General features: G+C 47.4%; 1 protein-coding gene across 1 annotated transcript; it reads left to right on the top strand.

Moving 5' to 3' along the window:
- The first annotated feature begins 258 nt into the window (after positions 1-258).
- Positions 259-2,813, top strand: LOC123165606 (bidirectional sugar transporter SWEET15). The gene is made up of 4 exons (XM_044583291.1): positions 259-473; positions 951-987; positions 1,535-1,907; positions 1,998-2,813. Exons 1-4 carry the CDS (start codon positions 419-421, stop codon positions 2,463-2,465), a joined length of 933 nt encoding a protein of 310 aa, XP_044439226.1. The 5' UTR covers positions 259-418; the 3' UTR covers positions 2,466-2,813.
- Positions 2,814-18,831: the final 16,018 nt, after the last annotated feature.

Genomic DNA, 18,831 nt, shown 5'->3' with positions numbered 1-18,831 from the left:
CGAGAAACTGAGAAGGTGTGGTTCGACCGCACCGCTGCTGGCCAGCTGCAGCGGGCGTACGTACGCACGCTGGGCCGCTCGGTCGTTACACGTAGCCACGCCGCGGGGCAGGCTCATTAGTGTGCAATCATGGACCGGTCGACCCGGCGAGGCGGGCCACGCAACCGACCCCGTCCGTGTATCCACCGCTACCTTCTCGCTCTCGCGCTCTCCCTCCCCCCGCGCCGCGCCTCGCCTGCCTATATATAGAGGCTCTCCAAGAGCAAGTGTTCTCCAAGAGCCCAACGCAGCTGAGCTACCACAGCTCCCTTGCCCTCCTCGATCTATCTATCCATTGCATCCCACCGAGCAAAGAGGAGAAGGGTAGCAAATCTATTACCAGTCGGTTTGTGTGTTCGAGGAAGAAGAAGCTGGTAGCATGGCTTTCCTGAACATGGAGCAGCACACCTGGGCCTTCACCTTCGGTATCCTAGGTACTTACACGCATGCATCCATCCATCCATGGATCCATCCTACATTCTATGCGCAAGTGCTTCTGTTTCTTCTGCCCTTTCGGAAAGGATCATCACTGATCCCGGCTTGCTTACACGAGTTGGATCCATGGTCCTTGCCTTGCTCAACACACCCTTTGCTCTCCTTGTGTGCCTTGTTCAATCTCTTTCATTGAGCTAAGCTACCGTTTCTGTTCCGAATAAATGGAACTGCCAAACCAAGCTTTTGGCCTCTAATCAAGTGGTTACACCCCAGCAAAGAAAGGGGGCCAACATGCTTGTTGTGTGTACGTTCACGGAGACAAACAAACGTACACACAACTGATTTTCTTTCCTTGTTTCCTTTTTTTTACCGGACAGCATCCACCCTAGTTTTCTTGTTTTATTTATTCTCTCTCTTTTTTTTGCGTTGGTTGACACATAACTGACCATCTATCATCTCCGTTCTTGGTTTTGCAGGCAACATCATCTCACTGATGGTCTTCCTTTCACCGCTGTAAGCATTCTCAACTTAACTGCACTCTCTGTTCGGTCTTCAGAAAAATATACTGTAACCCTGCATACATATCTATGTAGATCCATGCATGTCCCTTGTCATGCGTGTATCTTTGTATATATTCAGACTAAAAAATACTAGGGAAAAAAGGACCACGGTACGTCGTACAACACACATGACACATGTCCGTGAATACATGACTGACGGAAACGGTCACTGTCATCTACACTGTTCTAGAATTTTCGCTTATATACCTGAGACAACATAACGCTGAATATTGCTACATTAATTACTACACATACATTACCAGTAGGGTAAAAAGTGATGAATGTCACTGTTAGGTAGGTGCGGTGCAGTGCAGTGTACTGCACATATCTCGGTTGTTAGTTAGTTTAGCTCCTCTGGTTACGCCAATGATTACTTACTTAATCTAGGTAGGCCCAGGTAAAAACAATTCTTATATGCTGGTCGATGCATGGTCATCATTAACTCTGACGAATCCCTTAAAAAAAATAACACTGACGAATCTCTGATGCGTGCTTTGCAGGCCGACGTTCTACCGTGTGTACCGCAAGAAGTCGACGGAGGGGTTCCAGTCGACGCCCTACCTGGTGACGCTCTTCAGCTGCCTGCTGTGGATGTACTACGCCTTCCTCAAGTCCGGCTCCGAGCTCCTCCTCACCATCAACGCCGTCGGCTGCGTCATCGAGAGCCTCTACATCGCCATGTACCTGGTCTACGCCCCCAAGAGCGCCAGGCTCCTCACCGCCAAGCTCTTCATTGGCCTCGACGTCGGCCTCTTCGGCCTCATCGCCCTCGTCACCATGCTGGCGTCGCACGGCCCCCTCCGCGTCCAGGTCGTCGGCTGGATCTGCGTCGCCGTCGCGCTCGGCGTCTTCGCCGCTCCCTTGAGCATCATCGTAAGGACCCATTCAATCTTACGGCTAGATCTATTTTAAGGTTTGTGGATTGAAGGGGTTAATTGATCTTGATTGTTTTCTTGCGTGCAGAGGCTTGTGATCCGGACCAAGAGCGTGGAGTTCATGCCCTTCTCGCTGTCCTTCTTCCTGGTCCTCAGCGCGGTCATCTGGTTCGCGTACGGCGCGCTCAAGAAGGACATCTTCGTGGCGATGCCCAACGTGCTGGGCTTCTTGTTCGGCGTGGCGCAGATGGCGCTCTACATGGCGTACCGGAACAAGAAGCCCGCCACCGTGGTACTGGTGCACGAGGAGATGAAGCTGCCGGAGCACGTCAAGGAGGTGGCCGGCGGCGCCAAGCCGCAGGGCGGCGCGCCGGCCGAGGGGAGGATCAGCTGCGGCGCCGAGGTGCACCCCATTGACGTGCTCCCGGCGGTGGCTGTCGACGAGCAAGCCGCCGGAGCGGGCGACGAGGACGTGATCCGCGACGACCAGAACATGCTCAGGCCGGAGCAGCCGACGGTCATCAAGCCTGACGTCGCCATTGTCGTCCAGGCGTAGATTAGGTTTATCAATCAGCCCCGTTATTAATTCAAGTAAGCCGGCGATAAGTGGGTACGCACAGCACACATGCGGGCCTTCCGGCGTGGCCGCGTACGTGGCTGGCCAGAAGCTGGAGCACTGTGTGGCTGCATCGGGTCCGCGCATGGCATGGCTGGCTGTGCATGCAGAGATCCAGCTTAGCTAGCCCGACCGACTGCATGCCACGTGTATGAAGGGAGACCAGGAGTGAGAGCGAGTGTGAGTGAGTGAGTGAGTGAGTGAGAGAGATGCATGCTACAGCAGCTTTGTACTGTATTATCAAACATTTTATCAGCCTGTCACATGCATTGGTTTCTTTTTAGTTTACTTTCTGTCATTGTCGATCCATGCATGCAGTCGCATAAATAAATTTGGGGCCCATATTATTATTTGGAGCAGAAACTCTAGAAACAGTTCATGAGTGTGGTGTAAAGAAACCTTGGAAAGAAAGAGAGATGTAATAGTTAGGAGGAAGATACGGTGGTGAAAAATGTGTGTCATGGCCTCGATCGTCAGCCTTGCGTTCCTCTAACAGCACAGCTAGCGTGCTGGGTCAGGAACTATTCGAATGAAGGAAGCACAAGAGGCTGTGCGTGAGGATTCAACTATCTTCCAGGGTTTAATGATATCTTTGGCTCTTTGCCCCGAAAGAAGAAGCTGTAGCTAGCGGCTATGGTACGCGATTGACGACCTATGCGGAGTTACAGTACATGACAATGGCGATTTCATCACACAATTCACCTTTTAGCCTTTTAGGTTCAGTCACCGGTAGTCTGTCAAGACACTATTATTCTCGGTAATCGTGGTAGTCTGTCAACACACTATTATTCTCGGTAATCGTGGTGTTAAGATTAGACGGTTCTTACTACGCTAAGAAAAACACCTTGAATTCTAGGTTGGTGGTCAGTGTTTGACGAGAGATAACCTCTTTTTCATAATATATATTAATTAGGTTAATTATCCTTTTGCCCTCAGTGGCGTCCATGTATTCAGTTTACTCTCAGTTGCGAATCGTGCTCAGTTTTGCCCCTAGTTCGTGGGCAACTACTATGACGAGGCCAAACGGCCAGATTTAAGTCCATTCCGTCTATTGACATTAGTGGTTGTGGGTCCGGAGTTTACACGTGGGACCGCGTGGAAGTGGGTCCGGAGCTTACACGTGGGACCGCGCAACGACGGCAAATCATAGGGTTTGAACCGGGCACACCCGACGCCCATCTATCCCGTGCGCCGCCCAGCCGTCCTGCGGCGCCGCCACCAGTTGCGCTGCTGCGGCCGTCCTGCTCCACCGCTACCTGCTCCGCCCGCCACCTTCCTGCGATGCCACGGGTGGGGCGATCATTCCGCCACTGCGCCCGCTACCTGCTCAACCCGCGGCGGGGCCTCCTTCCGTGCGCCCGGCGAGAGTGCTGATAGGTGGGGGGCTGGTGCACAAAGAGGAAGTAGGAGGGTGAACCCCAGGGTGAAATGGCGAGCGGCAGCGACCCTGGAGTATTTGACGAGGCAGGCATCGGGCTGGAGATCCGCCGCGTCCACGACTGGGTTCCTGAGGGGTAAGTCACGCCTCCTGTTTAGATTGAGCTTCCTTGTGCATTTCAACAGTCGTTTCGAGTTGGTTTGCGGTTGATTTTGCTATTGGTGTGCTGATTGCGTCTCTATTTTTCATGGCTTAGGATGGAGTTGAGCTTTGCTTTCTTGGTGCACATTAGAAGGGACCAGTACATCCTGAATGTAAAGAATAAGAAGAAATTCCACGGAGATTTTGATTATCTGTTGCCAATGGCTTGGAATTGGAGTTTGAGACAGTTTGGGGAGGTAATTTGCAGCCAATATCCTTGGGGTTTGCTTGATGAAGTGGAATACAAATACTACGATGGGAAAAATAAATGGGTGACAGTTAGTAATGATTAAGAGCTCGCTACCATGTTTGCTAAGCATAAGGAGAAAGAGGATTTTTCATGTGAGGCTGCAAATTGATGTGCTTGAGCGGGCATTTGGACCTACTTCCTGCTTGCTTGATTATTGCTTGGGAACTCGATTACAAGGGTGCGACTTGGCTAACCTGGTACTCGAGAGCTTGTAACTTAGTCTTCCTTCCCCAGGGGCGCCCCTTTATATACAGGTCGAGGCCCCGAGATTACAACAGAATCCGGGTCATACTATGACCCATGTCTTAGTCTATTTCCTACTTATCTTGTCCTGCAAGTAAGGAAAATTCCCTATAGCCTCCTTGTTGAACCGGCTCACCAGATACCGGGCCATAAGTCAGCCTCTTCTTTCAGTCGCCTCCTAGGCTTTGAATTTCAGTCATGCGGGCCACATAATGAGTCTGCTTATAAGCGCCACTGGACAACCAGGTCATATCCTGGCCGGGTCATACCATGGGTTATAACCCCAACAATAACCATCTGCAAGATGTGTGCACAAATGTTTATGGCTAAAAATTCCCCTTGCTCTAAAATTGCAAGACTCTGAAAGGATCTTAGTTATTATGTGCTAGAAATCGGGGAAAGCTTGTATGCAGCGTGGTGGAGATATTCTAAACTCTTGAATCTTTTCCCTAATCACGGTTTTCCTTAATATGTTATACTTCATATATTCTATCATGGAATCAATGACGAATCTAAATCCATTCTTGATTTAAGTGTAGGAGGACACTTTATGGCTTTAATTCTGGAAGAAGGATCTATTTAGTATCTATATACGGAATACAAGTCCAGGGAGACGATGAATAGGTTTAAGCACCATCAAGAGGATTTCAATAGAGACATGAGGTGATGTATTCATCACAATGAAAATGTTATATCTTACCTATCTGATGAACTAGATGGTTTAGGTCATGCCGTGAAAATCTTGATAAACATTCTCGCATGATAGAAAATCAATGCTCGCAAATTTCTGAAACTCAATTTTTAATTCTTGCCCAACTTGAGAATGATAACCATGTTTATTTTAACGAGATTGGTACTCGAAGTGGTAAAATGACAGAGGACCCAAATGGGCCTGAGTGGTATGAGAAAGAACAAGCATTGAAGAGGAAGGCAAGTCAGCAACAAACTCAAGAAGATGAAGAACTTCTCAACAATGACAAAGACCAGGAAGATGAAGGAAATATGCCCTAGAGGCAATAATAAAGTTGTTATTTTATATTTCCTTATTCAAGATAAAGGTTTATTATTCATGCTAGAATTGTATTGATCGGAAACTTAAATACATGTGTGAATACATAAACAAATATCGTGTCCCTAGTGAGCCTCTACTAGACTAGCTCGTTGATCAAAGATGGTTAAGGTTTCCTAACAATGGACATGTGTTGTCATTTGATAACAGGATCACATCATTAGGAGAATGATGTGATGGACAAGACCCATCCGTTAGCTTAGCATAATGATCGTTCAGTTTATTGCTATTGCTTTCTTCATGTCAAATACATGTTCTTCGACTATGAGATTATGCAACTCCCGGATACCGGAGGAATACCTTGTGTGCTATCAAACGTCACAACGTAACTGGGTGATTATAAAGATGCTCTATAGGTATCTCCGAAGGTGTTTGTTGAGTTGGCATAGATCAAGATTAGGATTCGTCACTCCGAGTATCGGAGAGGTATCTCAGGGCCCTCTCGGTAATACACATCATAAGAAGCCTTGCAAGTAAAGTGACTAATGAGTTAGTTGCAAGATGATGTATTACGAAACGAGTAAAGAGACTTGCCGGTAACGAGATTGAACTAGGTATATAGATAGCGACGATCGAATCTCGGGCAAGTAACATACCGATGGACAAAGGGAACTACGCATGTTGTCATAACGGTTCGACTGATAAAGATCTTCGTAGAATATGTAGGAGCCAATATGAGCATCCAGGTTCCGCTATTGGTTTTTGATCGGAGAGGTGTCTTAGTCATGTCTACATAGTTCTTGAACCCGTAGGGTCCGCACACTTAACGTTCGATGACGATATAATATTATATGAGTTATGTGATTTGGTGACCGAATGTTGTTAGGAGTCCCGGATGAGATCACGGACATGATGAGGAGTCTCGAAATGGTCGAGAAGTAAAGATTTATATATAGGACGATGGTATTCGGACACCGGAAGTGTTCCGGAGGGTATCAGGTACTTATCGGGTCACCGGAAGGTGTTTCGGGTACCCCCGACAATCCTACGGGCCATATGGGCCTTGTGAAGGAACACACAAGCCCACAAGGGGCTGGTGCGCCCTATAAGGCCATAAGAGGAGGAGAAGGAAAGGGGGGAAGGGAAAGGAAAGTGTGAATTAGGATTCCCACTTCCTTCCCTCACCCCCCTCTTTCCTTCCCCTTCATGCATACATGGAGGGGGGGGGGGGAGCGCACGGCAAGGCAGGGCTCCTAGGGGGCGGCAACCAACCCTAGGGCACACCCTGGCTGCCTCCCCTCCCCCTCCCACCTATATATATGTGGAGGGGGCGCCCCTAGCACACCGCAGACTATTGCATAGCCGCGTGCGGCGCCCCCTCCACTATTTACTCCCACGGTCATACTTCGTAGTGCTTAGGAGAAGCCCTGTGCGGATCACTTCACCATCACCGTCACCACGCCGTCATGCTGACGGAACTCATCTACTACCTCGACATCTTGCTGGATCAAGAAGGCGAGGGACGTCACCGAGCTGAACGTGTGTAGAACGCGGAGGTGCCGTGCGTTCGGTACTTGATCGGTTGAAGCGCGAAGTGTTGGGGATCGTAGCAGAATTTTAAAATTTTCTACGCATCACCAAGATCCATCTATGGAGTATACTAGCAACGAGGGGAAAGGAGTGCATCTACATACCCTTGTAGATCGCGAGCGGAAGCGTTCAAGTGAACGGGGATGATGGAGTCGTACTCGCCGTGATCCAAATCACCGATGACCGAGTGCCGAACGGACGACACCTCCGCGTTCAACACACGTACGGAGCAGCGACGTCTCCTCCTTCTTGATCCAGCAAGGGGGAAGGAGAGGTTGATGGAGATCCAGCAGCACAACGGCGTGGTGGTGGAAGTAGCGGGGATCTCGGCAGGGCTTCGCCAAGCTTCTGCGAGAGGGAGAGGTGTTGCAGGGGGAGAGGGAGGCGCCAGGGGCTGCGGTGCTACTGCCATCCCTCCCCCCACTATATATAGGCCCCTGGGGGGGGCGCCGGCCCTGGATCCCATCTACAAAGGGGGGCGGCGGCCAGGGGGGAAACTTGCCCCCCAAGGCAAGTGGGGCGCCCCCACCCCTAGGGTTTCCAACCCTAGGCGTAGGGGGAGGCCCAAGGGGGGGCGCCCCAGCCCACTAAGGGCTGGTTCCCTTCCCACTTCAGCCCATGGGGTCCTCCGGGATAGGTGGACCCACCCGGTGGACCCCCGGGGCCCTTCCGGTGGTCCCGGTACAATACCGGTGACCCCCGAAACTTTCCCGGTGGCCGAAACTTGACTTCCTATATATAATTCTTCACCTCCGGACCATTCCGGAACTCCTCGTGACGTCCGGGATCTCATCCGGGACTCCGAACAACTTTCGGGTTTCCGCATACTAATATCTCTACAACCCTAGCGTCACCGAACCTTAAGTGTGTAGACCCTACGGGTTCGGGAGACATGCAGACATGACCGAGATGCCTCTCCGGTCAATAACCAACAGCGGGATCTGGATACCCATGTTGGCTCCCACATGTTCCACGATGATCGCATCGGACGAACCACGATGTCGAGGATTCAATCAATCCCGTATACAATTCCCTTTGTCAATCGGTATGTTACTTGCCCGAGATTCGATCGTCGGTATCCCAATACCTTGTTCAATCTCGTTACCGGCAAGTCACTTTACTCGTACCGTAATGCATGATCCCGTGGCTAACTCCTTAGTCACATTGAGCTCATTATGATGATGCATTACCGAGTGGGCCCAGAGATACCTCTCCGTCATACGGAGTGACAAATCCCAGTCTCGATCCGTGTCAACCCAACAGACACTTTCAGAGATACCCGTAGTGTACCTTTATAGTCACCCAGTTACGTTGTGACGTTTGGCACACCCAAAGCACTCCTACGGCATCCGGGAGTTACACGATCTCATGGTCTAAGGAAAAGATACTTGACATTGGAAAAGCTCTAGCAAACGAACTACACGATCTTTTGTGCTATGCTTAGGATTGGGTCTTGTCCATCACATCATTCTCCTAATGATGTGATCCCGTTATCAATGACATCCAATGTCCATAGTCAGGAAACCATGAATATCTGTTGATCAACGAGCTAGTCAACTAGAGGCTTACTAGGGACACGTTGTGGTCTATGTATTCACACATGTATTATGATTTCCGGATAACACAATTATAGCATGAACAATAGACAATTATCATGAACAAAGAAATATAATAATAACCATTTATTATTGCCTCTAGGGCATATTTCCAATAGTCTCCCACTTGCACTAGAGTCAATAATCTAGTTACATTGTGATGAACCGAACACCCATAGCGTTCTGGTGTTGATCATGTTTTGCTCTAGGGAGAGGTTTAGTCAACAGATCTGCTACATTCAGGTCCGTATGTACTTTACAAATATCTATGTCTCCATTTTGAACACTTTCACGAATGGAGTTGAAGCGACGCTTGATATGCCTGGTCTTCATGTGAAATCTGGGCTCCTTCGCAAGGGCAATAGCTCCAGTGTTGTCACAGAAGAGAGTCATCGGGCCTGACGCATTGGGAATCACCCCTAGGTCGGTAATGAACTCCTTCATCCAGATTGCTTCTTGCGCTGCCTCTGAGGCTGCCATATACTCCGCTTCACATGTAGATCCCGCCACGACGCTTTGCTTGCAACTGCACCAGCTTACTGCCCCTCCATTCAAAATATACACGTATCCGGTTTGTGACTTCGAGTCATCCAGATCTGTGTCGAAGCTAGCATCGACGTAACCCTTTACGACGAGCTCTTCGTCACCTCCATAAACGAGAAACATATCCTTAGTCCTCTTCAGGTACTTCAGGATATTCTTGACCGCTGTCCAGTGTTCCATGCCGGGATTACTTTGGTACCTTCCTACCAAACTTACGGCAAGGTTTACATCAGGTCTGGTACACAGCATGGCATACATAATAGACCCTATGGCCGAGGCATAGGGGATGACACTCATCTTTTCTCTATCTTCTGCCGTGGTCGGGCATTGAGCCGTGCTCAATTGCACACCTTGCAATACAGGCAAGAACCCCTTCTTGGACTGATCCATATTGAACTTCTTCAATATCTTGTCAAGGTACGTACTCTGTGAAAGACCAATGAGGCGTCTTGATCTATCTCTATAGATCTTGATGCCTAATATATAAGCAGCTTCTCCAAGGTCCTTCATTGAAAAACACTTATTCAAATAGGCCTTTATACTTTCCAAGAATTCCATATCATTTCCCATCAATAGTATGTCATCCACATATAATAAGAGAAATGCTACAGAGCTCCCACTCACTTTCTTGTAAACACAGGCTTCTCCATAAGTCTGTGTAAACCCAAACACTTTGATCATCTCATCAAATCGAATGTTCCAACTCCGAGATGCTTGCACCAGCCCATAGATGGAGCGCTGGAGCTTGCATACCTTGTTAGCATTCTTAGGATCGACAAAACCTTCCGGCTGCATCATATACAATTCTTCCTTAAGAAAGCCGTTAAGGAATGCCGTTTTGACGTCCATTTGCCATATCTCATAATCATAGAATGCGACAATTGCTAACATGATTCGGTCGGACTTCAGCTTCGCTACGGGTGAGAAAGTCTCATCGTAGTCAACCCCTTGAACTTGTCGATAACCCTTAGTGAGAAGTTGAGCCTTATAGATGGTCACATTACCATCCGCGTCTGTCTTCTTCTTAAAGATCCATTTGTTTTCTATGGCTCGCCGATCATCGGGCAAGTCAGTCAAAGTCCATACTTCGTTTTCATACATGGATCCTATCTCGGATTTCATGGCTTCTAGCCATTTCTCGGAATTCGGGCCCGCCATCGCTTCTTCATAGTTCGAAGGTTCACCGTTGTCTAACAACATGATTTCCAGGACAGGGTTGCCGTACCACTCTGGTGCGGAATGTGTCCTTGTGGACCTACGAAGTTCAGCAGTAACTTGATCCGAAGCTTCATGATCATCATCATTAACTTCCTCCCTAGTCGGTGTAGGCACCACAGGAACATCTTCCCGCGCTGCGCTACTTTCCGGTTCGGAAGGGGTGACTATCACCTCATCAAGTTCCACTTTCCTCCCACTTAATTCTTTCAAGAGAAACTCTTTCTCCAGAAAGGACCCATTCTTGGCAACAAAGATCTTGCCTTCGGATCTGAGGTAGAAGGTATACCCAATGGTTTCCTTAGGGTATCCTATGAAGACGCATTTTTCCGACTTGGGTTCGAGCTTTTCAGGTTGAAGTTTCTTGACATAAGCATCGCATCCCCAAACTTTTATAAACGACAGCTTAGGTTTCTTCCCAAACCATAATTCATACGGTGTCGTCTCAACGCATTTTGACGGAGCCCTATTTAAAGTGAATGCGGCAGTCTCTAAAGCATAGCCCCAAAATGAGAGTGGTAGATCGGTAAGAGACATCATAGATCGCACCATATCCAATAGAGTGCGATTACGACGTTCGGACACACCATTTCGCTGAGGTGTTCCAGGCGGCGTGAGTTGTGAAACGATTCCACATTTCCTTAAGTGCGTACCAAATTCGTGACTTAAATATTCTCCACCACGATCTGATCGTAAGAATTTTATTTTCCTGTCACGTTGATTCTCAACCTCACTCTGAAATTCCTTGAACTTTTCAAAGGTTTCAGACTTGTGTTTCATTAGGTAGACATACCCATATCTACTTAAGTCATCAGTGAGAGTGAGAACATAATGATATCCTCCGCGAGCCTCAGCACTCATTGGACCGCACACATCGGTATGTATGATTTCCAATAAATTGGTTGCTCGCTCCATTGTTCCGGAGAACGGAGTCTTGGTCATCTTACCCATGAGGCATGGTTCGCACGCGTCAAATGATTCGTAATCAAGAGACTCCAAAAGTCCATCTGCATGGAGTTTTTCATGCGTTTGACGCCAATGTGACCAAGGCGGCAGTGCCACAAGTATGTGGGACTATCATTATCAACTTTACATCTTTTGGTATTCACACTATGAATATGTGTAACATCACGTTCGAGATTCATCAAGAATAAACCATTGACCAGCGGGGCATGACCATAAAACATATCTCTCATATCAATAGAACAACCATTATTCTCGGATTTAAATGAGCAGCCATCTCGAATTAAACGAGATCCAGATACAATGTTCATGCTCAAAGCTGGCACTAAATAACAATTATTGAGGTTTAAAACTAATCCCGTAGGTAAATGCAGAGGTAGCGTGCCGACGGCGATCACATCGACCTTGGAACCATTCCCGACGCGCATCGTCACCTCGTCCTTTGCCAGTCTCCGTTTATTCCGCAGCTCCTGTTTTGAGTTACAAATATGAGCAACCGCACCGGTATCAAATACCCAGGAGCTACTACGAGTACTGGTAAGGTACACATCAATTACATGTATATCACATATACCTTTGGTGTTGCCGGCCTTCTTGTCCGCTAAGTATTTGGGGCAGTTCCGCTTCGAGTGACCACTTCCCTTGCAATAAAAGCACTCAGTCTCAGGCTTGGGTCCATTCCTTGACTTCTTCCCAGTAACTGCCTTACCGGGCGCGGCAACTCCCTTGCCGTCCTTCTTGAAGTTCTTCTTACCCTTGCCTTTCTTGAACTTAGTGGTTTTATTCACCATCAACACTTGATGTTCCTTTTTGATCTCCACCTCCGCTGATTTCAGCATTGAATATACCTCAGGAATGGTCTTTTCCATCCCCTGCATATTGAAGTTCATCACAAAGCTCTTGTAGCTCGGTGGAAGCGACTGAAGGATTCTGTCAATGACCGCGTCATCCGGGAGATTAACTCCCAGCTGAGACAAGCGGTTGTGTAACCCAGACATTCTGAGTATGTGCTCACTAGCAGAACTATTTTCCTCCATTTTACAACTGAAGAACTTGTCGGAGACTTCATATCTCTCGACCCGGGCATGAGCTTGGAAAACCATTTTCAGCTCTTCGAACATCTCATATGCTCCATGTTTCTCAAAACGTTTTTGGAGCCCCGGTTCTAAGCTGTAAAGCATGCCGCACTGAACGAGGGAGTAATCATCAGCACGTGATTGCCAAGCGTTCATAACGTCTTGGTTCTCTGGGATGGGTGCTTCACCTAGCGGTGCTTCTAAGACATAATCTTTCTTGGCAGCTATGAGGATGATCCTCAGGTTCCGGACCCAGTCCGTATAGTTGCTGCCATCATCTTTCAGCTTGGTTTTCTCTAGGAACGCGTTGAAGTTGAGGACAACGTGGGCCATTTGATCTACAAGACATATTGTAAAGATTTTAGACTAAGTTCATGATAATTAAGTTCATCTAATCAAATTACTGAATGAACTCCCACTCAGATAGACATCCCTCTAGTCATCTAAGTGAAACATGATCCGAGTTAACTAGGCCGTGTCCGATCATCATGTGAGACGGACTAGTCAAGATCGGTGAACATCTCCATATTGATCGTATCTTCTATACGACTCATGCTCGACCTTTCGGTCTTCCGTGTTCCGAGGCCATGTCTGTACATGCTAGGCTCGTCAAGTCAACCTAAGTGTATTGCGTGTGTTCCGAGGCCATGTCTGTACATGCTAGGCTCGTCAACACCCGTTGTATTCGAACGTTAGAATCTATCACACCCAATCATCACGTGGTGCTTCGAAACAACGAACCTTCGCAACGGTGCACAGTTAGGGGGAACACTTTCTTGAAATTATTAAAAGGGATCATCTTACTTACTACCGTCGTTCTAAGCAAATAAGATGCAAAACATGATAAACATCACATGCAATCAAATAGTGACATGATATGGCCATTATCATTTTGCTCCTTTGATCTCCATCTTCGGGGCGCCATGATCATCTTCGTCACCGGCATGACACCATGATCTCCATCATCATGATCTCCATCATCGTGTCTTCTTGAAGTTGTCACACCAACGATTACTTCTACTTCTATGGCTAACGCGTTTAGCAATAAAGTAAAGTAATTTACATGGCGTTATTCAATGATACGCAGGTCATACAAAAAATAAAGACAACTCCTATGGCTCTTGCCGGTTGTCATACTCATCGAGATGCAAGTCGTGATTCCTATTACAAGAATATGATAAATCTCATACATCACATATATCATTCATCACATCTTCTGGCCATATCACATCACAAGGCACATGCTGCAAAAACAAGTTAGACGTCCTCTAATTGTTGTTGCAACTTTTTACGTGGCTTATATAGGTTTCTAGCAAGAACGTTTCTTACCTACGTAAAACCACAACGTGATATGCCAATTTCTATTTACCCTTCATAAGGACCCTTTTCATCGAATCCGTTCCGACTAAAGTGGGAGAAACAGACACCCGCTAGCCACCTTATGCAACTAGTGCATGTCAGTCGGTGGAACCTGTCTCACGTAAGCATACGTGTAAGGTCGGTCCGGGCCGCTTCATCCCACAATACCGCCAAAACAAGATGAGACTAGTAGCGGCAAGAAGAATTGGCAACATCTACGCCCACAACTGCTTTGTGTTCTACTCATGCATAGTAACTACGCATAGGCCTGGCTCTGATACCACTGTTGGAGATCGTAGCAGAATTTTAAAATTTTCTACGCATCACCAAGATCCATCTATGGAGTATACTAGCAACGGGGGGAAAGGAGTGCATCTACATACCCTTGTAGATCGCGAGCGGAAGCGTTCAAGTGAACGGGGTTGATGGAGTCGTACTCGCCGTGATCCAAATCACCGATGACCGAGTGCCGAACGGACGGCACCTCCGCGTTCAACACACGTACGGAGCAGCGACGTCTCCTCCTTCTTGATCCAGCAAGGGGGAAGGAGAGGTTGATGGAGATCCAGCAGCACGATGGCGTGGTGGTGGAAGTAGCGGGGATCTCGGCAGGGCTTCGCCAAGCTTCTGCGAGAGGGAGAGGTGTTGCAGGGGGAGAGGGAGGCGCCAGGGGCTGCGGTGCTGCTGCCCTCCCCCCACTATATATAGGCCCCTGGGGGGGCGCCGGCCCTGGATCCCATCTACAAAGGGGGCCGGCGGCCCGGGGGGAAACTTGCCCCCCCAGGAAAGTGGGGCGCCCCCACCCCTAGGGTTTCCAACCCTAGGCGCAGGGGGAGGCCCAAGGGGGGGCGCCCCAGCCCACTAAGGGCAGGTTCCCTTCCCACTTCAGCCCATGGGGTACTCCGGGATAGGTGGCCCCACCCGGTGGACCCCCGGGACCCTTCCGGTGGTCCCGGTACAATACCGGTGACCCCCAAAACTTTCCCGCTGGCCGAAACTTGACTTCCTATATATAATTCTTCACCTCCGGACCATTCCGGAACTCCTCGTGACGCCCGGGATCTCATCCGGGACTCCGAACAACTTTCGGGTTTACGCATACTAATATCTCTAGAACCCTAGCGTCACCGAACCTTAAGTGTGTAGACCCTACGGGTTCGGGAGACATGCAGACATGACCGAGACGCCTCTCCGGTCAATAACCAACAGCAGGATCTGGATACCCATGTTGGCTCCCACATGTTCCACGATGATCTCATCGGACGAACCACGATGTCGAGGATTCAATCAATCCCGTATACAATTCCCTTTGTTAATCGGTACGTTACTTGCCCGAGATTCGATCGTCGGTATCCCAATACCTTGTTCAATCTCGTTACCGGCAAGTCACTTTACTCGTACCATAATGCATGATCCCGTGGCTAACTCCTTAGTCACATTGAGCTCATTATGATGATGCATTACCGAGTGGGCCCAGAGATACCTCTCCGTCATACGGAGTGACAAATCCCAGTCTCGATCCGTGTCAACCCAACAGACACTTTCAGAGATACCCGTAGTGTACCTTTATAGTCACCCAGTTACGTTGTGACGTTTGGCACACCCAAAGCACTCCTACGGCATCCGGGAGTTACACGATCTCATGGTCTAAGGAAAAGATACTTGACATTGGAAAAGCTCTAGCAAACGAACTACACGATCTTTTGTGCTATGCTTAGGATTGGGTCTTGTCCATCACATCATTCTCCTAATGATGTGATCCCGTTATCAATGACATCCAATGTCCATAGTCAGGAAAGCATGACTATCTGTTGATCAACGAGCTAGTCAACTAGAGGCTTACTAGGGACACGTTGTGGTCTATGTATTCACACATGTATTATGATTTCCGGATAACACAATTATAGCATGAACAATAGACAATTATCATGAACAAAGAAATATAATAATAACCATTTATTATTGCCTCTAGGGCATATTTCCAACACGAAGAAGTTCGACTACATCAACCGCGTTGAGAAACGCTTCCGCTTATGGTCTACGAGGGTACGTAGACACACTCTCCCCCTCGTTGCTATGCATCTCCATGGATAGATCATCGCATGTGCATAGAATTTTTTTGTTTTCCATGCTACGTCTCCCAATAGTGGCATCATGAGCCAGGTCTATGCGTAGATGATATGCACGAGTAGAACACAAATTGTTGTGGGCGGTGATAGTCATACTGCTTACCACCAACGTCTTATTTTGATTCGGCGGTATTGTGGGATGAAGCGGCCCGGACCAACCTTACATGTCCACGCACATGAGACCGGTTCCACCGACAGACATGCAACTAGTTTTACCTAAAGGTGGCTGGCAGGTGTCTGTTTCTCCTACTTTAGTTGAATCGAATTTGACTGCGGCTGGTCCTTGAAGAAGGTAAAAACAACAAACTTGAGAAACACTTCTACCTCTTGAGCTTGCGTTGGTTTTTCCCTTGAAGAGGAAAGGGTGATGCAGCAAAGTAGAGTAAGTATTTCCCTCAGTTTTGAGAACCAAGGTATCAATCCAGTAGGAGACAACGCACAAGCCACCGAATACCTGGACAAACAAACACCAACTTGCACCCAACGGGATAAAGGGGTTGTCAATCCCTTCACGGTTATTTGCAACGTGAGATCTGATAGAGATAGATAAACGGCAAAGTAATGTTTTTGGTATTTTTGGTTTATGGAACGGAAAGTAAAAGAATGCAAAGAAAGTAAATAGGAAACTAAAAATGTAGATCGGAAATTTATATGATGGAAAATAGACCTGGGGGGCATAGGTTTCACTAGAGGCTTCTCTCGAGATAGAAATTATTACGGTGGGTGAACAAATTACTGCTGAGCAATTGATAGAAAAGCGCAAAGTTATGATGATATCTAAGGCAATGATCATGAACATAGGCATAACGTCTGTGTCAAGTAGACCGAAACGATTCTGCATCTACTACTATTACTCCACACATCGACCGCTATCCAACATGCATCTAGAGTATTAAGTTCATAAAGAACAGAGTAACGCCTTAAGCAAGATGACATGATGTAAAGGAATTAACTCAAGAAATATGATGAAAACCCCATCTTTTTATCCTCGATGGCAACAATACAATACGTGCCTTGCTGCCCCTACTATCACTGGAAAAGGACACCGCAAGATTGAACCCAAAGCTAAGCACTTCTCCCATTGCAAGAAAAACCAATCTAGTTGGCCAAACCAAATCGATAGTTCGAAGAGAATTGCAAAGATATCAAATCATGCATATAAGAATTCAGAGAAGATTCAAATAATATTCATAGATAAGCTGATCATAAATCCACAATTCATCGGATCTCGGCAAACACACCGCAAAAGAGTATTACATCGAATAGATCTCCAAGAACATAGAGGAGAACTTTGTATTGAGAATCAAAGAGAGAGAAGAAGCCATCTAGCAACTAGCTATGGACCCGTAGGTCTGTGGTAAACTACTTACGCTTCATCAGAGAGGCAATGGTGTTGATTTAGAAGCCCTCTGTGATCGAATCCCCCTTCGGCAGGATGCCGGAAAAGGCCCAAGATGGGATCTCACGGGTACAGAAGGTTGCGGCATGGAAAAGTGGTTTTGTGGCTCCCCTGAAAGTTTTTGGGGTATATGAGAATATATAGGAGGAAGATCTAGGTCAGGAGGTCACCGAGGGGCCCACCCCCTGGGCTCGCCCTCCACCCTTGTGGCCGCCTCGTGGCTCTTCTGACTTGCACTCCAAGTCTCCTGGGTATCTTCTGGTCCAAGAAAAATCATCGCAAAAGTTTTATTCCGTTTGGACTCCGTTTGGTATTCCTTTTCCGCGAAACTCTAAAACAAGGAAAAAACAGGAACTGGCACTGGGCTCTAGGTTACTAGGTTAGTCCCAAAAATCATATAAAATAGCATATTAATGCATATAAAACATTCCAAACAGATAATATAATAGCATGGAACAATAAAAAATTATAGATACGTTGGAGATATATCAAACACCGTTGTGGTTTTGATGCGTAGGTAAGAACGGTTCTTGCTAGAAGCCCGTGGCAGCCACGTAAAACTTGCAACAACAAAGTAGAGGACGTCTAACTTGTTTTTGCAGGGCATGTTGTGATGTGATATGGTCAAGAAATGATGTGATATACGTTATTGTATGAGATGATCATGTTTTGTAAAAGTTATGGGCAACCGGCAGGAGCCTTATGGTTGTCTCTTTATTGTATGAAGTGCAAACGCCATGTAATTGCTTTACTTTATCACTATGCATTAGCGATAGTTGCAGAAGCAATAGTTGGCGAGACGACCACGACGCAACGATGGAGATCAAGGTGTCGAGCCGGTGACAATGGAGATCATAACATGCTTTGGAGATGGAGATCAAAAGCACAAGATGATGATGGCCATATCATGTCACATGTTTTGATTGCATGTGATGTTTATCTTTTATGCATCTTATTTTGCTTATTACGGCGGTAGAATTATAAGATGATCCCTTCACTAAATTTCAAGGTAAAAGTGTTCTCCCTGATATGCACCGTTGCGACAGTTCGTCGTGTTGAGACACCACATGATGATCGGGTGTGATAGACTCTACGTTCAAATACGATGGGTGCAAGACAGTTTTGCACATGCGGAATACTCGGGTTAAACTTGACGAGCCTAGCATGTACAGACATGGCCTCACCATTGATGACTACTCCGTCTCACGTGAATCATATAGTAGATATGATCAACATAGAGATGTTCACCATTGATGACTACTCCGTCTCACGTGATGATCAGACATGGTTTAGTTGCCTTGGATCATGTATCATTTAGATGACTTGAGGGATGTCTATCTAAGTGGGAGTTCTTAA

The sequence above is a fragment of the Triticum aestivum genome, chromosome 7D (genome assembly GCF_018294505.1).
Source record: "Triticum aestivum cultivar Chinese Spring chromosome 7D, IWGSC CS RefSeq v2.1, whole genome shotgun sequence".
NCBI classification, from domain to species: Eukaryota; Viridiplantae; Streptophyta; class Magnoliopsida; order Poales; family Poaceae; genus Triticum; species Triticum aestivum.
This window is presented reverse-complemented; position numbering and strand designations above follow the sequence as displayed.